Source organism: Pinus tabuliformis, chromosome 6, assembly GCF_031772625.1.
Source record: "Pinus tabuliformis cultivar Carrire ecotype Pingquan chromosome 6, CPIR1, whole genome shotgun sequence".
NCBI lineage: Eukaryota > Viridiplantae > Streptophyta > Pinopsida > Pinales > Pinaceae > Pinus > Pinus tabuliformis.
The window spans coordinates 1,517,438,831-1,517,462,408 of record NC_142292.1 but is presented as its reverse complement, the minus strand read 5'-3'; the positions used below and the strand labels follow the sequence as shown (position 1 = coordinate 1,517,462,408).

General features: G+C 37.8%; 1 protein-coding gene and 2 pseudogenes across 1 annotated transcript; 2 read left to right on the top strand and 1 right to left on the bottom strand.

Moving 5' to 3' along the window:
• The first annotated feature begins 3,431 nt into the window (after positions 1-3,431).
• On the top strand, positions 3,432-4,295 carry LOC149264459 (putative calcium-binding protein CML16; annotated as a pseudogene).
• A 10,146-nt stretch (positions 4,296-14,441) lies between these two features.
• On the bottom strand, positions 14,442-15,082 carry LOC149264458 (putative calcium-binding protein CML16 pseudogene; annotated as a pseudogene).
• Positions 15,083-15,481: 399 nt separating this feature from the next.
• Positions 15,482-15,823, top strand: LOC149264457 (cysteine-rich repeat secretory protein 55-like). The gene has a single exon (XM_089399043.1). The coding sequence runs from the start codon at positions 15,482-15,484 to the stop codon at positions 15,821-15,823; it is 342 nt and encodes a 113-aa protein (XP_089255169.1).
• The last annotated feature ends 7,755 nt before the right edge of the window (positions 15,824-23,578 follow it).

The following is a 23,578-nucleotide window of genomic DNA, read 5'->3' as shown; positions in this document are numbered from 1 at the left end:
TCCAATAACCTCGTTGCCCTCTGGATGAATAAAAGATGATTACATAGTTTTAACTATTGAACATAATTTTATTTTCAATTCCAATCTTTGCACATTTAAACCTACTCTCAACTATCAAAAAACCACTGGTCTAGCCTAAATTAGAACACAAAACAGCACCGACCTATCTACCGTTAGGTAACTATGGCCAATTGCGTGTACGAGAGCATTGACATGCTTTGACATGTGCCTTATGTGAACGCATTTAGTGCTCAAACAGCAGAACCTGCCCAATGTTACCGAAGTATCGATTCGAAACAGAACATGCAGAAACCCATTACACAACATTAATGACAAGTATGGCAGTCGCAGAACAAACCCTATGATACAGAGACCTGACATAAAAACCCAACCCCCTTATGCAGGGGACCATTACAGAATAGTTGAACCAAAAAAAAGTGTCTATGTGACATCAGAAACCAAAACTATTTCGTGAAACTGTTATCGATCTAACAAAAGTTATGCTTGCGTTGATTCTAGTGGTTATGCTGCTGGATCTCTAACTGCTCGTGCTATATGCTGCGTATGAAAAAAACAATTATATGGTTATTGCAAAGATTAGTTCGCCCTCAAATCTTCAGACAACAGTAGCAAATATTATACCATGAACTGACCTTATAAATCTCAAACACAAGAAGCAAATATTATAGCAGGATAAACCCCAGAATGTTGCTCAAGAAACCACTTACTGTAGTCCCAGTTGTTATTTCTGTAGCGAAATAGTTAAAACATATTGAATTTTGAAGGCAAGGTTCTACACAAGCCTTCTGAAATAAACCGTAAGAGATACAAACGAAAACAGACCCTGATGAGTATGTCTCAGATTCTTATAAATTCTTTTGTAAGAAAGAGAAACAGAGAATTAAGGGAAAACCAAAACAAACCCTGATGAGGAATTGATCACCTGTTGAATATTTTAAAAAAGAGAAGGATAACCCGAAAAGGCTAGGGTATCTCGTAGAATCTGATCGCCCTAGACTCCGCTTCACACAGTTAACCAAGGTCCAAGCATACCTGAACCTCCTCTTCAAAAAACAGTGGAAACCTCGAAGAAATTAAAAAGCCCCTTCAGTTGAAGAAACAGTAGAAACCTCGAAGAAATTAAAAAGCCAGAGGAGCTGGTTGCAAGCACGGCTGAATCGCCTGTTGAAGTCGGTGGTGATCTAACGAAGGAGCTGGTTTGGTTGAATTTATTGGTGAAGAAGAGTCGGTTTACGATTAAGTAGGAGGAGTCGGTGGTGATCTAACGCCCAATATTGTTTTAATTGTCTAACATTTCATCGAACGTTGCAAAACTGTAGGTGAGTTCGTTTCAAAGAGAGTTCGTTTCAAAAAGGAACGCCTTACGGCGTAAATATATTAACCAATTTTATTTAGTTGGGTTCTTTCGCTAAATTGGAAATAAATTCCAAAACAAATTGGAATTCAAACTGGATCACAATGATTTAAATCTATACTATAAATTCAGTAAGATCGTTACTAACATGAAAAAAACAAAATTAAAACTCCTCTGAGCATGAGGTTTACCCGATGTGGCTATGGAACATTGTTCATTATCGTGCTACAGCTAAACGAAAGAGATCTGAAACATCCACCACTCATCGGGGACAGCGTTCACTACTCGAGCAAAGCAAGATTCAGCCCGCGCTGCAACGTTATGTATTTTCCATGTGAACTTGGCTTAGAGTGACAATATCTCTGCATCTTCCGGGCTTGGCAACATTGCCCTTCGGTAGTATTCCTCTGTTTCCACAATATCATGTTGCACCTAGTCCATATAATATATGAAACCCCATAATTAAATCAAACTCGATATCCCAAAATCCACTGGAGAATCAATATGCGGAAATCATAAAATTACAATTTCATTTCTAAAGCAGAGAACCGGTGAAATTACCTCATGCAGAAACCTGACATGGTTGAGTAGTTGATTGGCAGGATTTGCTTCCAACATACTTTGATCATACATATCTGTGCTGTTCTTGAAATCTGAACTTCTGCTGCTTCACATTTTTCCTCCTTTTCATCCAATACCAGAGCCTCAACTTATATGCTCAGTCTCGGACACATGGGCAACTCTGCATCCTCTTGCAGTTCAGATTAATGGCACTCCATTTGGGCAATCTTCTAGAGTCCAATATTTATAATCTTTTTTCCTGGACACGAATGGAGAGTTCTTACGAAGGGTTTGTACATATGAATCTACAAGTTAACTCGTATTTCTGCTGGTGACCTGCACATTGTCTCCATCCGATTCTTTAGCCTTCGTACTCATCAGGCTAAAGGGTGCGAGATCGATGTCGAAGTCCAGTCGCTCTCTCATTGAATTTGAATTTGTTGAGCAGAGATTGAATTCTCTACTGAGTTTTCGAAGACCCAATTCTTTAGCCTTCGTACTCATCAGGCTAAAGGGTGCGAGATCGATGTCGAAGTCCAGTCGCTCTCTCATTGAATTTGAATGTGTTGAGCAGAGATTGAATTCTCTACTGAGTGAAACCTCGAAGAAATTAAAAAGCCCCTTCAGTTGAAGAAACAGTAGAAACCTCGAAGAAATTAAAAAGCCAGAGGAGCTGGTTGCAAGCACGGCTGAATCGCCTGTTGAAGTCGGTGGTGATCTAACGAAGGAGCTGGTTTGGTTGAATTTATTGGTGAAGAAAAAGAACTCGGACGGTTGAAGAAGAAGTTGAAAAGTAAAGGAATACCGAGTCAGTTTACGATTAAGTAGGAGGAGTCGGTGGTGATCTAACACCTAATATTGTTTTAATTGTCTAACATTTCATCGAACGTTGCAAAACTGTACACGGTCGCAGTTAGGTGAGTTCGTTTCAAAGAGGAACGCCTTACGACGTAAAAATAAGTGTGATGATGTTATAAAAATATTTAAGTTGAATTTATTAGTTGTCCTATTATACAATAAATTCAACAAACCCTCCAAACATAGAGAATAAAATGGAGTAGTCTACCTAGGCGGTAGAATGGCTCGTTTTCCGTCATCGACCAGAAAATCGTCCGGCTCCGGTCACCGGGAATGTCTCCGCCCTCCGCCACCCTCCCCTGGCAATACTGACATTCCCTGCCAAGGCCTGACAAAAAATCGGATTCGGTTCGCAGGGCATGTCATTCCCTCACATCCCCTGACAGACTACTCCGATCGGGGACGAGCTATTGCAGCCGCGATGTATTGTTCTGAGGAGCTCCTTATTCCGGTTCAATTCGAATTGTCACCCGCGCGCTGCAATGCATAATTTTCAATCGACACAGATAATTCGCATTGCGTTATGGATTGTTGCAGGAAGGAACGGACGCGCTGATACAACACAGTTGGTAAGATTGTCGCTGGTGCTGGAGTTCTCTGTTTTATCATTAGAAAGGTCGGGGAACCGCAGATTTTCGGAGGCCAAATCGCCATGGGCTGCGAGAAGAGCCTCTCAGAGGAGCAAATAGAGGAGCTAAAGGAAATCTTTGCGAGGTTCGATCTTGACTCAGACGGAAGCCTGACGCAATTAGAGCTGGGGGGCTTTCTGAGGACTGAAGCCCAGCGGTGAACAGATAGATGCCCTAATCAAGCGCGTGGATACAAACAACAATGGGCTGATAGAGTTCCCGGAACTGGTGAGCCTGATCGCCCCCGGTGTAACGGCAGAGGTCTCGAATAACCAGGAGCAGCTGATGGAGTTGTTCCGCTCCTTTGACAGGGACGGTAATGGCTACATTACGGCGGCGGAGCTCGCGCGGTCCATGGCCAAGATGGGCCATGCCCTGTCTTTCCGAGAGCTCACTGAGATGATTGCCGAGGCTGATACGGATGGGGATGGAAGAATAAGCTTTGCAGAATTCACCGCTGCCGTCACTTCTGCTTCGGTCGATTATCTCAAAGCATCTTTGATGTAAATAAAAATAGGGTTCGTGTTTCTGTTTGTCTGCGGATGCGTTTTATAAATTGTAATTATTGTGTTATCTGGCAAGAAATATGTTTTGGCTTACCATTCTTTTGTGGATTTCTATGGGCTGGGGTTTAACTTAATTTTGGGCCAGGACCGAATTCTGGCCCATTGTTAAATTACTTTCAGAGATTGCTCTGCTACAATAGGTAGGCCTAGGGACAAAGAACCGATGACTTATTCTCTATCGATGTTAAGTTGCCCGCTGGCTTTAGACCAGGGCCCGAATATGAGATATTTGGGGGCTGTATGATTTTTTATATGTTATGTTGTCAATGTCTCATTTTGAATGAAGTGCGAAGTGTCAGTGTTTCATTGGTGTATTATGGGTAAATCTAAAATAAAAATCAGAACATGTGTTGATTGCTGATATTATACCACGAATCCTCAAAGGGTGTTTCAATCCTGCTTCGGTTTTCTTGAAAAACCCCAATAATTGTGTGGCTTTTGTTAAAAAAGAAATGTGCGATTTAAAAATTGGGAGGTTTTTACAAAAATAAATCTATTCTCTTAGATTATTTTCAGGTTAACGGAACCCTAGATGATTTTCAAATTCAGGAATGTAGATGATTTTCAGATTCAGGAATGTAAACATATATGTACTAGGAAATATTCCATTTTGTTGTAAAATCAAATGCTTCTATGGGTTTTTTAAGGGCTCATATACAGAACTGACAGCGGGAAAATTAAAACTAGAAATAATAATTGAGTTTTGAATCATTGTGACAAACGAAACATCAGATCAGCTCACAGGATATATCCAAGGCTGCAATGAACTGAGATGATGAGCTTTGAATCGTTATAACTAAGTGACAACCAAATCTAAGCTGTAGCCGCAGACAAAACATCACATCAGCTCACAGAATATATCTAAGGTTGCAGTGAACTATAACAAGAACATCACATCAGCTCACAGAATAGGCTGCAGTGAACTATAACAAGAACATCATATCAGCTCACAGAATATATCCAAGGCTGCAATGAACTATAGCTTTGCATTCTGAAATGACCCAACCTCTCGGTTAGGAAGCTGTAGCCACAGGCAAAACATCACATCAGCTCACAGAATATATCCAAGTCTGCAGCAAACTCGAATAGGTTTGCATTCTGAAATGACGCAACCTCTCGGTTAAGTTAGAGCCAACTAAGATTAACAAGGGGCTTATTACAGAATGAGCTGTGAGGGCTTATTACAGGATGAGTTGTGTAAGAGATGTGGGGGAAATAGTTTCTACTGGATAGTTGGGTAGATAACTTTTATTGCAGTCTATGTTGTAAGTAGTATAGGATAAAAAGTTAAAAGAGTTAATTCCCTGATTCGTAACAAAACAAAAAACAACCAACGAAACAATAAGGAAAAAAACAACAAACAAAAACAAGAAGGAAAATTGAACAAACAATAACTTAGGAAAAACTGAAAACAAGAAGCGGAACAATAAGAAAAAGTGATAACCGGTTCTCATGGTAGTTGATTTGATTTTAGGATGACACACAGTAGTTGCTTTTAAGCTGTCATTTTAAGAAGTTTAATGTGTGCTTTATAATGATTCAACAAGCTTTAGTGTACTCGAGATTTTTCTCCACCATGAAAGGAGTGACCCAGTATATTATTGCTGCCTCACTAATACTTTCATTATGCACTATTTTAAGCATTGGCTTCTATTTTCATGTTCCCGATTGTTTAAATTTATATTTTTAACAAGATGCTGTTGGCTGTGAACTTCAAAGGGCTCCACCTAACGAGCTACTTAAGGCACACGAGTATAAAGTGTCTGAAGGCATTGGCTTATTTTCAGAGTGGTGGTTTACAAGATTAGTGTCATTTGCCACATGCAGCAAACACAGAGAAAAACATGAATTTATATTTATAAACTTATGAAAGTTAGATTCAATTAATTTGTATTTTGACCTTCATTTAAAGGTCAAGAGTGTCTTTAATTTTTGAAAAGTTTTTAATCTTTTCTATATTTTTTAATAAAAAATACATGATGTTTTCTATATTCTTTAATATTTTAATAAAAAATACATGATACGTCTTTTTTATTATAATTTTTATATTCTTTAATAAAAGAATACAACTTTATAATAAATCAAAGTTTTGTGTTAAAAGAATTTGTATTCATAAACTTAAGTTAGATTCAGTGAATTAATATTTAGTCAAAAATCTAATAAAATAATACATGATAGGTCTTCTAAATTCTTTAATAAAAGAATACAACTTTCATTTATAGACAATACGATAAATTAAAGTTGTGTTAGAAGAATTTGTATTTATAAACATATGAAAGTTAGATTCAGTGAATTAATATTTAGTCAAAATCAAATATTAATTCAAAGTCTTTAATTTTGAGAAGTTTTTAAAATGTTTTCTATATTCTTTAATAAAAGAACAATGGTGGTTATGAATATTGTTTATTGCATATAATCTAATGACATAATAAGGTTGAGATATTTTTTTTATATATAATTGTTAGGATACAGTAGACCTTTCAGAGATGCAATGAGGAATTTTAGTCATTATGTTAATGAAGAAAAACTAAGACACTTTGTAAGAGGGAAATACTATAGAATAGGTGAATGATAGACTAAGTGTGTTTGTAAAATCGAATGAAGAAAAACTAAGACACCTTGTAAGAGGGAAATACCATTGAATAGGTGAATGATAGACTAAGCGTGTTTGTAAAATTGAATAGGTAAATGATAGACTAAGTGTGTTTGTAAATGATAGACTAAGTGTGTTTGGAGAAGATACATGAACCTAAATTTTTTATTTAATTTTTTCTCGCTTAACTCTTCGACATTGAATAATTTTTCTTCATTTGCTAATATTAACCAGAAAATTTTCATTATGATAAGGTATCCACAAAATTGAATGGTGGATGCCCACACTAGGGAATGTGATTTTATTCCCACGTGAAAATGCTTGTGATGAGGGGTCATTAGTATCTATTGAGGGGATTAAATCATATTGAATTTGTTTATCCGTAAGGCTTTGTCAGTACTCAGATTTGGTGATCATAGTACCAAAGGGTGCATGCCAAGTGTTTGTTTGCTTAATGTTTAAAGAAATGCCTTTCAAATCATGATTATATCACTTATTGAGAGAACATCACTCCGACACAAACCCCCTTGATTATGTGGCAGAGTGAAAATAAAAGTTGGAGTTCTCACCGACTAGTTCTCATTTTCCTCCACCATGAAAGGATCCATAGTGGATAGATTCTTACAAATTGCTTGCACAAGATGGTGTAGGAACAAAACATTTCTAATATTTAATCAAAATCAACCCCCCACTAAAAACACTGAATGATGAGAACTAGATTTTAGCGATTTCTTGCTTTGAATTTTTCTACTTCTTGTTAATGGAGGGGAATATTGTTGATTGCTTTTTTAGAACATTTGAATGGAGAGCGGAATAAGAGGAGAGATTGCCTTCATTCTCTTCCTTCCAATTAGTCTCTTCTTCCTTCTTGTCTGAATGAGGGCTTTTGTCAATATCATTAGAAGTAGTATCTTCCTTAGCAGTGAACTGATGTTCTCTAAAGGCACATGATCTAGATTTGGTTGATCTTCTTCAACTATGACTTCTACCTCCAAAGACTGCAAATCTTTATATCTATTACTGAAGTGAAGATGTTGGTGAGATTTAGGCCTCTTGAAATGAAGCCTCTTAAACAAATGATTCTTGTGCACTTCCTTGAAACTGGTTTGAATGCGCCTTGCTCATGAGTACTTTGAGAAGATAAAGTGATAGAAAGAGATTGAAATGTTGGAGCTTTTGGACAACTTTTTGCAAAGTGCTCATACTCATGACCAAAATTGCATTTAAAGGAACACACTCATAATCTAGAGCTTGAAGATGGGACCAACCCTCCAAGTCAAGCTTAATCCCCCTAGGGAGTCCTTTTGCAAAACCCATTTCAACGAAAATTTTGGCACAAGAGAAGTTATTGTCCTTGCCCTGAGAACTAGTAATGTAGCGACCCAATTTGTCACCTATGGATTTGAAAATACCATTGTCATAGAAATGAAGGGGAAGATACATCAATCTAATTCCATGTAAGGATTAAAATTCAAAGTCTACTGGGTAAGAAATAGGGCCTAGATCTAAAGCTCAGATCCATTTCCTTCCTTTAAAAAAAAAAAACCATTTCCATAATGTAATATACCAGTGGGCTAATGATCCATCCAATTGTTAGAGATCCATACTAAAACAAAGTTGTAATGAGACCAAAATCGGAGGGGAACTTACTAATCAATCCTCTTTCCTTAAGGGTATTAACATTTTTCTTCCATAGGCAGCAAACCCCAAATCAAGAGAAAACATTGTATCCGCCCAATTTATAAATCTACCATGAAACAAACAACCATGACTATTCACTCGAAAATTGTAAAACCACTCATTGTACAAACAATAAACTCAACAATCCACTTTTTTCAATAAAACACAATACAACAAACACCACCAAATCTTAAAATCTAACACAAAATAAATTAGCCAAACTAAACGAACAACACTCTAAATCTGCAACAACACTAAAATAGCCACGGTATAATGCACAATATTGTAGATTTTCCAAAATAAGTAGCGACAACTTAAAAGTGCAGACTCCCTCTAGATCGTCGGCTGGTTCCATTCATAAATATTGCATTTTTCTGCGTACAAAGAATTTCACATCAAAATATTTGTATAATTTAAGAACGAAAATGGTGAAAATTAGAAAATGTCGTGGGGAGTTTATATATATATATATATATTACAAAAAAAGCATAATTTTATATTAATATCAGATATTGAGGATAACAAATACCTTTAAAATTTTTCCATATATGAGCCCCATCAGAAATGCCAACCACATGCCCACTATGAGATAGCAGTGGCAACATGGCATGTAAAGTGAAATATACAGTCCATAGTCCAAATACATAAACAGATAAAAAACAACATGGTCAAGAAAATGCCTGAATCAACAAAATACAAAAGATACCCTCAGAACATAATCCCTCCATCAAAACTGCTTGTACAGTGCGAAAAAGCAGCAGATCTTCACCAACAGAAGTTAAGAAGCAGATAAGAAAGTGAAAAAGACAAGTACAATATCAAAATTTTACACAATAATATAAAGAGGGAGATGGAAAACTTAGTTAGGGAAGGGGAAATCCTCAACATCAATATCCTGCTGGCCCAGGGAAATAGTTAAGTGCATTTTCCCAGTGGAACCAATTAAGCCCTTCTTTAATAATTCGTCTGCAATCATGTTATGTTCCTTGTCTACATGTCTGATAGTAGAATTGTTGAGTTCCATCCATAATAATTCGATCCTCGTCAGCCATCCAAGTAATAAAGGATTTGTGATTTTTGTTGATCCCATAATATGATCGATTATAACTTTTGAATCTCATGGATGTGAATGACAGGAATATCCAGTAAAGTTGTGAACCATAGTAGGCCCCATAAGGCCATAACCTCAACTTTAGTGTTAGTGCCCCTGCCTCCTTTCCAGAAAGCTCTGAAAATGAGTTGCTTTGAGATGGCAAGCCAAAAACCACATCCACATATGTGCAGTTGTGCAATCCCATAAAAAACGCCCATAGGGTATATCAGCTGAACTTTAGTCCTCTTGTCTCTAGGGGCCTTGTAGAAAATGTCCTTTGTGGAGTATAGTGTAACAAATGATGATATTTTCAATAACCTTGTAGAAATTCTCAGTGTGATTCTAGAAGATGTGGTTGTTTTTCCACTTCCAAATTTCCCAAAAAAGTATAGTTAGGATGTTCCTCCAGTCAGCCTTTTGAGATCTCCACCATTGTAAACAATCCTCAATGCAAGCATGTTGGATATATGGAAAACCAAAATGAGAAGAGAGTCCTTTCTAGACCTGAGTAATGAGAGGATAAGTGAGGAAGATATGGTTGTTGTTTTCAGATTCCTTTTTGCAAATAGGACATATTCCAGGTCCATGCCATTGCCTCTTTTGCAGATTTTCCCATGTTAGATTTTTGTTATGGAAAACCAGCCATGTAAAGAGTATGATTTTGATGGGGATTTTGGATTTCCAAAAAACAAAAAATATGTGTTTCTCAGATAGATTTGTATCCATGGAACAAAGAGGGAGGTATATATCTGCCACGCTAATGTTTTCTTTCTTCATCTTTCTTGACCAGATTAACTTATCATGTCTTCCAACTCACAAATCCCTAGTTGTTTCATACCAGCAATTATGCGATCCCATACCAGGTTCCAATGACCAAATAGACCCAGTTCCTAAGCGCATTTCCAGATAGGATAAGGACCCCTCCAAGTAGAAATTACTTGACTCCAGAAGAAAATGCCTCTTCTATTAAGGGAATCTATAAGCTGTTCCAAGATATTGTCAACATCACCATAACCCAAAAGACGATCAGAGCCAATGAGGATGTTGTGGCCCAAGCCAATATTCCAAACCAGATGTTGTAGACATATCTCAGTGACCTTTTTGGAATTGAGCCAAATGGAAGATCCTTTTGTGGTGCCAATGGAGCCTTTTCGAAACTAATATATAAAATCATAATTCTTCAAGTATTTTTGTCTGATGACCAAACTCCAGGTTCCAGTACCAAAGATACCTCTCCAAAGAGACTTGATAAGTAATGTCTATCCAAAACGACAGAGATCTAGTATTCCCCACCCCCCATGACCTTTGGCAGAGTAATCTTAGATATTTTTGTAAAGTGAAATTTCTTTTTCACATGACTTCCCCCCCAGATAAAATTAGCCATAACTTGATTGAGAGAGAGGATGATAGCAGCAGGTATGTGGAAAATATGGGCCCAGTGTACCCCAAGTTGGTTTAACACAGCTTGGGAAAGGATAACACGCTCGCCCAGGGATGGATTCCTATATTCCCATCCAGAGATTTTCCTAAAAAATCTATCAACAAGCTAGAGCCAATCAACATTCTTGTAATTACATGGTTTAATATGATATCCCAAATATTTCATACCCTCACCCATCAACTTGGCTTCAATACCAAAAAAGTTTTTAATATAAACAGTGGTATCCAAATCACAGTCTTCATGATATAAAATAGATTTCTGTGCATTCAAATAAATACCATAAGCATTGGAAAATTTTATGAAAATGTGAAAGAGGCATAACCAAGAAAGATGATGTAACATACTCATAATGAGCACGTCGTCGACAAAGAAACCATGTGATATGTTGATGTTATAGCCTATATTGAGCGCCTGAAATTGTTCTCGTTCCACAACATGAGAGATGTGCAAGCTTAGGCCATCCATAGCAAGAATAAATAACAATGGCGACAATGAGAAACCCTGTCTCAGTCCTCGTTCAGCCCAGAAGAATTTTGAAGGGTATCCATTAATAATCACTGAACAATCCACATTGATGACACATGCCATAATCCAATCCACACATTTTGGTTGTAAGCCAATTTTGAAAAGGACCAGCCTGAGGTAGCCCAATCCAGGCTATTGAATGCTTTTTTTAGATTAACTTGTAGGATGGCAACATTTAACAGTTAACTCCCACTGGAGAAAAATATACAATGATGCATCAGCCAAAATCAGGATTGTCCAAGAAACAAAGCATGGAAATTGATTTGAATCCAGTAGATGGTCTTTGACTTTTCTTAACAGTGGGCCTATTCTACACCATTATCTCAAGGTTTGTTGAGAGGATGTTACCTTATTTGGTTTAGGACTGGTACAATATGGCTCCTACTAACTTCAATGGAAAACTGTATGTATTGTTATTGATAATAAAGTGACAAGTGCTTTCCATTATGTGTAGACACATGCCAATTTGAATTCTATATTATGAATGCTTGGCGTTCTTGTTTTACTCTGATCTATCTTGAAGCTTAATTCTTGGTTCTGAGGTAAGCAGCCAGAATTGTTTGGAATAACTTGTACCTTTTCAGTACACATTTTCAGGTTAAGTTTGTGTTATGTACTATCGATAATTGTCATATTTGTGCATCTGGAAACATATTAATCTCGTTAACTGAGTTTCTTTGAATAAACAACTGTTAGTTTATTTTATCAGTTTACATGGAATGTTAAATTAAACAAAGCCATAGTAGCTTTAAACAGGTGCATTTTTCATTATTCATATACATTCTTGGAAAGCACCACTTTGAAATCAAACTTTGTTTGTGTTAGATATGGATAATGACCTAGATGAAGCAATTCCCTTAATGACCTAGATGAAGCATATCTATGCCCTCTTAATTCTGACATCATGGAATCTAGCTATATCTGAGCTCAGATAAATTTATTAGTCGTACAAGAAGACTTCATTAATAAATCTAGGGACTTCAAGTTCTAACGTGTAGTGATTTCACATCTGCTTAATAGGGAACTATTTCAACAGCTCTTTGAAGTTTACAGAGATTTGGTGTCTTTATCAATCAATAATACTTGATAGCCCAATTGGGTTTGATACATGTATGCTTTATGATTATTATTGCCAAGTCTGAAGGCTTAAGTTATGAAATCATTCATTTTAACTATCATCCGAGTTGGAATCTAAACATGAGTGGAGAGGTTCACTGCCCTACTCAGATTTTGTGGCAATTCCTGTTACTTTATGCTCATCCTTCAATAGTACCTATTCTGCAGATGAGCTACTTTCACACATATATTATAGCTGTTATCAATCAAATTGTGCACCCTGTTTAAGTTAAGACAAGACAATTAGTTAATCACTTTGAAGTTTGGAGATATCAGAAAATGTGATTTCTATAAAACACTCACAACAATAAATAGGATACCCTTCATGGGGTTCATATTAAAATTTGCATCCTGAAAATTTCACTTAGCATCTCCAGTCAAGTTAATAAATCATGTCAACCACATAAAAACAGGCTGGCCAGTAATCCCTTGATAATCTGTGAAGGTCTAAAGGTTCTAAGTCCATCAGATTGTAATTACATTAAAGCATTTAGCCATTATCTATGAAAAGGCTAATGGGGTTGTGGTTCAGCGGTGAAGAATGTGGCATGCCAGACCACACACCAAGGTTCAACGGCAAAGACAGCGACATGTCACAATGACTTTTTGGATGTGCTAACGTGAATCTTGATACTTTGAAGATTCAAGAACTATTGAGTCAAGAACTAATTGTTATTCTTGCGCAAAGCCATTAAGTACCATGTGGATCAACTAAAATAGGAGTAAATGATGAGTTAATGGCAAATAAGGGCATTGGTTGCATCTCATTTTTTAGAATCACTAGAGGTAAGTACGTAATTGACTAGATGAGGGCTAGTTGCTAGCAGCAATGCCATAGGTAGTGTTCATCCACGACCTTCTAGTAGCCAGCAAGCAGAATGCCAGTTATCGACAACATTGGTTGCCTTAGCCTCATTAGCTGCTAGAAGTACTGGTTGCCTTAGCCTCGATAACTGGCATTCTCATAGTTCATTGCAGCCTTGGATATATTCTGTGAGCTGATGTGATGTTCTTGTTATAGTTCACTGCAGCCTATTCTGTGAGCTGATGTGATGTTCTTGTTATAGTTCACTACAACCTTAGATATATTCTGTGAGCTGATGTGATGTTTTGTCTGCGGCTACAACTTAGATTTGGTTGTCACTTAGTTATAACGATTCAAAGCTCATCATCTCAGTTCATTGCAGCCTTGGATATATCCTGTGAGCTGATCTGATGTTTCGTTTGTCACAATGATTCAAAACTCAATTATTATTTCTAGTTTTAATTTTCCCGCTGTCAGTTCTGTATATGAGCCCTTAAAAAAACCCATAGAAGCATTTGATTTTACAACAAAATGGAATATTTCCCAGTACATATATGTTTACATTCCTGAATCTGAAAATCATCTACATTCCTGAATTTGAAAATCATCTAGGGTTCCGTTAACCTGAAAATAATCTAAGAGAATAGATTTATTTTTGTAAAAACCTCCCAATTTTTAAATCGCACATTTCTTTTTTAACAAAAGCCACACAATTATTGGGGTTTTTCAAGAAAACCGAAGCAGGATTGAAACACCCTTTGAGGATTCGTGGTATAATATCAGCGATCAACACATGTTTTGATTTTTATTTTAGATTTACCCATAATACACCAATGAAACACTGACACTTCGCACTTCATTCAAAATGAGACATTGAGAACATAACATATAAAAAATTATACAGCCCCCAAATATCTCATATTCGGGCCCTGGTCTAAAGCCAGCGGGCAACTTAACATCGATAGAGAATAAGTCATCGGTTCTTTGTCCCTAGGCCTACCTATTGTAGCAGAGCAATCTTTGAAAGTAATTTAACAATGGGCAAGAATTCGGTCCTGGCCCAAAATTAAGTTAAACCCCAGCCCATAGAAATCCACAAACGAATGGTAAGCCAAAACATATTTCTTGCCAGATAACACAATAATTACAATTTATAAAATGCATCCGCAGACAAACAGAAACACGAACCCTATTTTTATTTACATCAAAGATGCTTTGAGATAATCGACCGAAGCAGAAGTGACGTCAGCGATGAATTCTACAAAGCTTATTCTTCCATCCCCATCTGTATCAGCCTTGGCAATCATCTCAGTGAGCTCTCGGAAAGACAGGGCAAGGCTCATCTTGGCCATGGACCGCGCGAGCTCCGCCGCCGTAATGTAGCCATTACCGTCCCTGTCAAAGGAGCGGAACAACTCCATCAGCTGCTCCTGGTTATTCGAGACCTCTGCCGTTACACCAGGGGCGATCAGGCTCACCAGTTCCGGGAACTCTATCAGCCCATTGTTGTTTGTATCCACGCGCTTGATTAGGGCATCTATCTGTTCGCCGCTGGGCTTCAGTCCTCAGAAAGCCCCCCAGCTCTAATTGCGTCAGGCTTCCGTCTGAGTCAAGATCGAACCTCGCAAAGATCTCCTTTAGCTCCTCTATTTGCTCCTCTGAGAGGCTCTTCTCGCAGCCCATGGGGATTTGGCCTCCGAAAATCTGCGGTTCCCCGACCTTTCTAATGATAAAACAGAGAACTCCAGCACCAGCGACAATCTTAGCAACTGTGTTGTATCAGCGCGTCCGTTCCTTCCCGCAACAGTCCATAACGCAATGCGAATTATCTGTGTCGATTGAAAATTATGCATTGCAGCGCGTGGGTGACAATTCGAATTGGAACCGGAATAAGGAGCTCCCCGGAACAATACACCGCGGCTGCAATAGCTCGTCCCCAATCAGAGTAGTATGTCAAGGGATGTCAGGCCCCATTCCCTGCGATCCGAATCCGATTTTTTGTCAGGCCCTGGCAGGGAATGTCAGGATTGCCAGGGGAAGGTGGCGGAGAAGGAGGGTGGCGGAGCTAGGGGAGGGTGGTGGAGGGCAGAAACATTTCCGGTGGCCGGAGGCAGACGATTTTCGGGCCAGTGACAGAAAACGGGCCATTCTACCGCCTAAGTAGACTACTCCTTTTATTTACGGTCTCCGCAACGTAAATAAATACAGCAATGGCAGTGAATACGAAAGTAACGTCAATATGGTACTGCAATCCGTCGTGAAAGCCGCCGCCCCCAATGGCGGATTGGCAACATATACTTATGGTGGAGTCTACGGCCTTGTGCAATGCAGGCCCGACGTCTCTCACCACGACTGCCAAAGCTGTTCCACTGCAGCCTCACAAATGGCTTATCAAGACTGCCCAAACGCCATAGGCGCTCGTGTTCAGTTGGAATTCTGCTTCATTCGCTATGAGAATTACAGTTTCTCCTCTGATCTCGATACAAAAGTTTCCTATGCTCTTGAGAATGTTAAGAGCAGCCATGATATTCAAGCTTTCAATTACACTGTCGCGAATCTCATGGAGACTCTGGCAGGCTAAGCTCCCTTAAACGTGAATAGATTCGCCACCGGAGCATGGGTAGTGAATTCTTCTGTCACCGTTTATGGATTAGAAATGTGTTTGACAACTCTTTCAGCACCCGACTGTGGGGTGTGTCTGAGAGAAGCTATTAGAGCTATGGATGAGTGTTGTTCTTCGCAGATCGGAGCTCAATTGTATCTTGGCAGTTGTTCTGTACGCTTCGAGATTTCTCCCTTTTAGACCCATCCCTCTCTCTGCGCAGAAGGGGCAGGGATGCTGATTGAAATAAATAGATATGGACCATATTGTACTAGTCTCTACTTTATTCTGAATTTCCAAATAAAATTTAGTCAATTATTTTTTTTATTATTATATAAAATCGACTTTTAATTGCATATATAAATTCAGAGCTCTTAAAAAAAGCACTCTAAAAAACCTCACTATGAATAACAGGAAATAAATTACTGTGCAAGTAGCCATGACTAAACCGTACTGCAAATAACAAGAAATAAATCACCTGAAATGTCAATGTAGATCAACCTTCTCAAGATAACAGATGTAAACATGAAGTTCTGCAAATTAGCAATGGGGCATAAAATCAAAGCACAAGAAATTACAAAACTCTTACTATAAATCTAATTAACAAATAACATTTCATCACTTGGCCACTTAGGGTGCCCTCCACCAATCAGGGCTGCTAAAGCGTACTCGCAAATTAAGGCATAGAAATTTGCATGCTTTATTAGAAAAATGATGCAGCAATATTCTCGTTGTGTCTTTGTTTGCTGATATGACCTTGTTTGCTTAAATGACCTTTGTCTCTACTACTTCTTCGCCTAACTTACACTCCCAACCTTCTCTCTAGCCATATATTTATACAAGAAAAAAGCAAGGGGTGAATTGGAACTAATCCTCCCAAATCTAGATTTATCGAAAGATTTACAACATATTATGTGGGTTGTTTTTGGAAAGTCTTAGTTAGGAAAACAAGTTAAGATATGATTATATTAGATTAACATATAATGAAATCATCTCAAGATATATCACTGTTTTAGTTGATAGCTGGTTTCTGCATAGTGAAAGAATTGTACATAGCACCCATTCTACGAGCTTTTTAGAGAAACTGCTCGCATGGCACTTAATTGGGGATGTTCTGACAAAAACACATGTCGTGTATTGCCAATATTCATTTTTGTGTGTATGAAAATCACATTTAAGGATGGTCACCCAATTATGTCTCGCTTCAGCTATTTGAGCTATAGATCACTTAATTGGGGATGTTCTGACAAAAACACATGTCCTGTATTTCTAATATTCATTTTTGTTTGTTCGAAAATCACATCCAAAGATGGTCACCCAATTATGTCTGGCTTGAGCTATTTGAGCTATAGATCACTTAATTGGGATGTTCTGACAAAAACACATGTCGTGCATTTCCAATATTCATTTTTGTTTATGTGAAAATCACATCCAAAGATGGTCACCAAATTATGGGCACCCAATTATGTCTCGCGTGAGCTAAGAGCTCGAGCCTAATGGAGTCGACCTAGGTATGTGTTAGGTAAAAAAAAATCCATATCATTATTCCTAAGAACAAAATCTATGTTCGAGAATTCTTCTTGGTGCTATGTAGATATGACAACCATGGATGTTGGTTATTGTTATCACATGGGAACCACTAGAACAACAGTAGGGAAACCATAATCACCAAAGCTAACAATAATCCATTCTAATTCAACAAAAATAAAGGAAAATAACAATAATTAACTACTTTAATATCACTAAGCTTAAAGTGGCATATTCATGAAGAAACACAAGATGGATGATAGATGGAAAAAAAGTGTGATAGATCACTGAAAATGGTTGTTTAGGATGGTGAAAAATGAGACAATTTGGCGGCCTAACAAGAGGAACCTTGGTCCTTCTTTGGTCTCCAAATATTATGCCTCTTCACGCTCTCAAACAAAAAAAAACAAAAAAAAACAACTTATCAGTTTGTTTTCCTATAATTAAATCAGTGAACACACTTAATAAATAAAATTAGAATTCACATAAAAACTCACCCAATACTCAAAAGTAAATGGTCAAAGGGGTTGTCCTTAGTCATGATCCAAGCCTCTCAACAATGCATCCCTATAATAATCACAACAATCAATTAATTGAAAAAAAATGTGTAGAAAATCAATTTAACTTATGTGCATAACAGGATTGGATGAAATAATTAGTTTCACCAAAGATATGTGAGGAAATGGATAATATTGCCCTTCTGTCTCATAATTGGAGCACTTGATAAGACAACCTATTTTGAGGCAATGATGGGTGCTAGGGAAGACATAGTTATAGCAAAATTGGATGCAACCATGATGGTTCTAATTACATTAGAAATAATATTTGTTGCAAGGAATATTTTAAGAATGAAATATTAGTTTAAAGTGTAGAAACTTTGGAAAATCTTACTATTACCTAATATGCAAATTATAAAATATTTGCCAATATTTTTAAAATAATAATCAATTTTCTAAATATTTTATATTGTCTCTTTAAAATGTAGACTATTTCTAATATAAAATATTCTTATCCTATGAAATGTAAGTGAATAATTTTTAGGAAAACTATGAAATATAAGTGAATAATTTTTAGAAAAAATAGAAATTAGAGAATATTTATTTTGTAAAAATATGGAAATTAACCCATTTAACAAATTTAGCCCTGAAAAATAATCGTTTGTTTACCTAGACAATCTCTAGGTACAACGACGTTATAAAGAATCTCGGTTAGTTTACCTCAGACGCAACGCTGTTGACAAATGTAAACACCAGGAAATATTGAGGTATTGACTGGCAACCAGAGAGAAATCCGGGCGAACTGCAGGGTAAACTATTTGACTAGTAAATGCATCAATAAATGTGTGTAATCCCCAATCACATGTATTACATGGTCTCCGAATTCTTTCCTGGGATTGTGTTACATAGTCCCCAAATAAAGAATTATTGCACTATGCTATAATCGAGATTAATCTCATTACCGGAATGAAATATGCGGTGGACTAGAAAAAAACAACAAATTCATTAATTATATGGGCACTCCTCCCCCGTCATCTAATGTGACTGCTATAATGTCCCCCCAAAACACAACACATTGCATTACACGTCCAAATTTGAAGAACGTACTTATATTCACCCAAAAGAGTTATTGCAATCAGGCATCATTTAGACACAATGTTAAATCTAAAGTTGATTTTATTTATTGTCAACCCGGGGCTCGTAAGCTGATGAAGTGAAGGTGTACTATATGTACTTAAGTATCCTCTTAGAGTTTTTCTTATCGTTGGGGGTGTTGTTGCGGTTTAATTATGTTCCTAGATGGAATGAGAATTTATAAACAAGTGAGTGATGGTGTGTGTGTAGAGTGAATTCTAAATGAGTGGAAGTGTGTGTTGAGTGATCTCTAACTATTTGCTTGAAAGGAAATGCTTGGAATGAATAAATGAAATTGAAATGACTTGAAATAAACTTGAAAGCAAATGACCACTACCAATGGCACTAGACACCGTTCAAGTTGCTGCTAATAAAAGAAAAAGAAAATCACTTTTAAAACCCAAGAATAAAGATTATCTCTCTCTATCTCGATGCCTCAAAGCACATGTACTGTGTAAAGCACGGAAAGAAAGTAGCTTAAGTGGAATTATAAAAGTGAGAAAAATATGCTTGAAAGACTAATGATAATAATTTGCTATTTCTAATTCTCTACTTCAGCCATATGTACTATGGAAAGCATGATTAGAAAGTAGTGAGGAAATAGTCTAGGAAGCACTTTAAAATCAAAAACTTCTACTTTAAAGACTAGTGGTAATGATTTACTCTTTCTAACTCAATACTTCAAAGCACATGTACTGTGTAAAGTACGGAAAGAAAGTAGCTTAAGAACAGTCCAAAAAGCACCCAAACAAGCTGCAAGTTAGTGATATTTTGATCTTAAAAGATAGTAGTTTATGATGAAGATCATTCATGTATGTTAACAGCTTTTTGAGAAATAAGATTAAAAACTAACTATAAAGACAAAGGCAGCACTTGAATTGTCAACTTCAAATACCATTAGCTGTAAAGCAAACACAACACATATAAAAATAAATCCCGGGCTAAAAGAAACCTGCAAAGAAATAACACTGATCAGCTGAAAATAAAGGAAAACAAGTAAATAAAACTATACATGCTTAAGGAAACAAATGAGAAAATAATGAAATGCTGCACATGAAATACTTTACAAAGGCTGAGATGAGCAGGGGCCCTCTGTTCATTCAGCCACAAGAGAACTCAAAGATCTGGAAACTTCAAAACAGTGCTATATTGATTTCTCCATTTGCAAAAAGTTTACAAAACAGAGTGCTGGAATAGCACTAGAAAACAGAGTTCACAAACGCTTCTAAATTCAACACGAGTGCAGCAAAATACAACTAATCAAAAGTTCTTTGAGCGTACGCAGACGCATCAATTTATAGGAGCTTCTAAGTTATCCTACGCGTACAACTAGTTAACAGAAAAACAATAAAACAGTATGCGTATTAATGGTCCTTGGACACATCACGGTTGCGTGGACGAGTTCAGTGGTTCTTGTCGACATGGATAATAAATCCCCTGTTGGATTGCGTCCTCTGCCACCCGTAGATCATAGACAGATCACCATTTAAGGTGCCGTGACCAAACAGCTCTCAAACACCGTTTAAACCACCTTGAGTTGACCGTGGCTAAACCAGCTTTGACCATGGGTGAAAGTGACGTGGATGGCTGGAACAAAGGGACAGGAACCTCGAGCACACTGATACCTGAGTGCCCATGTGGCCCATCTAGCAAACCGACACGTGGATCATAGTATTTAACAAAAAGGCTGCAGGATCTTCAGATAGCTGCGGGATCATCAGATAGCTGCGGGATTCCTGCAAGTAAGTCAAAAACTAAACAAATAGTCATCCATTAGCAAAACTTGCTTGATCATGCTTATTGACACTGAATGTAATGATCTGAGAGGTTTTATGGTGAAAATGAGGCAAAAGTGAAGGAAAGATAAGGAAAAGTGGAGGAAAATGGTAGACAAATGGGTGTAAAATAGAGGTTCTACATACCCCCACTCCGAGGGTATTGCATGTCCTCATGCAATGAAAACACAATTCAGTCCATCTGCTGGGATGCCTCAGCTAGGACATCCAACCTCCTTCTCTTCCTTTGTGTAGAAACATTAACCTTTGGCCTCTTGAACATGCATCTGAATTTCAAATTAATTAAGGCTCTGTTCAGCCTTCTGCATCTCTTCTTGAGTCTGTTATGTTTCTTCTGCCACATGCTCATGTGAAGATAGGTATTATCTTGGATTGCCTTGGCAATATCAGCTTGCTGCTTCATTTCTTCATTTCTCTGTTTAATGTGACGGTTCAGCACTTCCAGTTCATAGATTTCTTGTCTAAGTAAATCTATTTGCTGCTCATGAGGTATGACATTACTTGGGCCAGCAGTGTTTTGCTCCAATGTCTCATAATAGTTGTACACCTCTTGTTGAACTGGGTCAACAATTGGTGACCTCCTTGGACTATATTCATGCTCAATTTCAGTTTCAAACTCCGGCTGAAATGGACTGTCTTCTCTTGGAGGAGTAGCTGTCTCACGTGATGATGGACTATCCTCAAGGTCTGCTTGTGTAGCACCCTTCTCAGGTGTGCTAAGATCAACGAAGAGTGTCCTCGTGGCTTTCCTTTTATTCTGCAATCTACTACTCCTTCTTACAGTGGCAGCACTATGTGTTTCTTTTTGTGCCTTTTCCTTTGGTTTTTGAGCTTTTACTTTCTCAGAGAGGGCAGTTTTCTCATGGAGTTTAGTTATCCTCTGTGCTAAAGGCTGGTTATCTCTTTCTTCACCACTAGAATGCTCTGGGGTCTGGTCAGTTTCTCGGACTATGGATTTCCCCTTATCTTGTTTTTGTTTCTTTTTGTCCTCTCTTTTCTTTTTGGCAGCTTCCTTAGCAAGTTCAACGAGGGTTTCCGAGATGACCTCTTGAGCACTATCTTCAGTGGGTTCAATCTCAGGTTCAGGATGATGGACTTCTATTTCTTCTACAGTTTGTCCTTCTAAGACATCAGTCTCAGAGATACTTTCCCTTCTCTTCCTTCTGCTCTTTCTAGGTATAGAAGACTCTCCAGGCTCTGCAAAATGATTCCTTACAAGGAATTTTTCCCATGTGTCTTGTTTTTCTTTTAACTGTTCTTCTATCAATAACTTTACAAGACCATGGTGACAGAGGTAAGCTTCTACATTTCGTGGATTTCGTTGAGCCATGGAACACATTTTCCTAAGGCTTTGAAATAGGAAATAAGGAAGGTTTATATCATGTTCTCCTTGAAACTGCAGCATAATTTTACCATGATAGACATACAACACTCCAAATCTCCCTTCACAGGTGAAAAACTTTTGTACTAATAACAATAGAATTTTCCATTCTTCTTTAACATGGGAAATTGGGATGCCTTTGGTAAAAACACTTGTGTCCATACCTGGGTTTTTAAAAATCCGCTTCCATTGTTGATCCTGGACTGCCCGGTTTTTGAACCAACGTTCACCGGTTTGTGGAAGAGAGGTAGCCCTTGCTATGCTTCCTTCGCTGACTGTAACTGTTAAATCTCCCACCTTTGCCTGGCTGTCCTTATCCGTAAACGATCTTGCAAAGGCTTTGGTTACTTCCTTATGGTAGCCCTTAAACTTTCTGATACATTGTAACCAATTGGCTTTTTGTAGTGCCTCCTCAACCTGTGGATATGCCTCCAAGAATTTCGAACCTTCCGGTTCAGCCCTCAGAAGCTTTCCCATCGACTCTTCAGCTTTGTTTAAACACAAATTTGATGGTGACCTTACACAGTAACTCCGTAACTTCACACAGTAACTTCTCGGTCTCTGTTCAGACTCTGTGGAACAGAGGGTATACGGTGCATAAACAGTCTCAGACACCGGGAATTCACGGCTTGAATTTAGAGTTAAACGATGGAATTAGCGTGGACACGGTAAAAACAGTGACTAACAGTCGTAATACGACTGTATTACAGGTTTACGGCTATACGGCAGAGGGAAAACAGAGGATGGTTTATGGAGGTAATCGTAGTGAGTGAAAACGAAACAAGGGAGATAATGGCGAGGAATAGGGTGTTATGAACATAGAGGGTTTTGAAATGACGAACGGAACGGCTACATTCTCCAATTTCGGATGTGGAGTGACACATGGCTGCGGAACGAGAGCTGAGAGACGTAATGCGGTAGGTTACGTCATTAGGGTACAAGACCTTAATGACCAAAACAGCCACATGTAATTTCAAAAATCGTGGTTATTATGAGCTGGTAGACGTGGAGGATTCGGAGATTTGTAGTCGCATGGGAAAAAGAAAATGGGTAATCATTACGTTTAGTGGCCAACAAAACATAACCCAGAAAGTTCGCATAATGAAACAACCATAGGTTTAGAGTTTTGAACATACCTCGGATCACATTTGATTTGGCTTCTGATGATTTACTAACCTTTTGTTAACTTTATTGCTAGCACATGATCTTTTCTCCTTGTCTTTGATGGTTTTGAACTGTAAATATTTTCTTCAGACAAACTGTGTTTCTTGTGCAGGTACAGAAGGCTGCAGGAAAGCTAATCGGCTGCAGGATTGTCAAATGGCTGCAGAAACTGTAATGAAGTCTTCTAGCTGCATAAAATACTTTAGTTGCCTAAAAAAACTTTATTAATGAAGTG

What these genes read in the sequence shown, in the direction of transcription:
- LOC149264457 (XM_089399043.1), top strand. Translation starts at nt 15,482, where the DNA reads ATGGTACTGCAATCCGTCGTGAAAGCCGCCGCCCCCAATGGCGGATTG.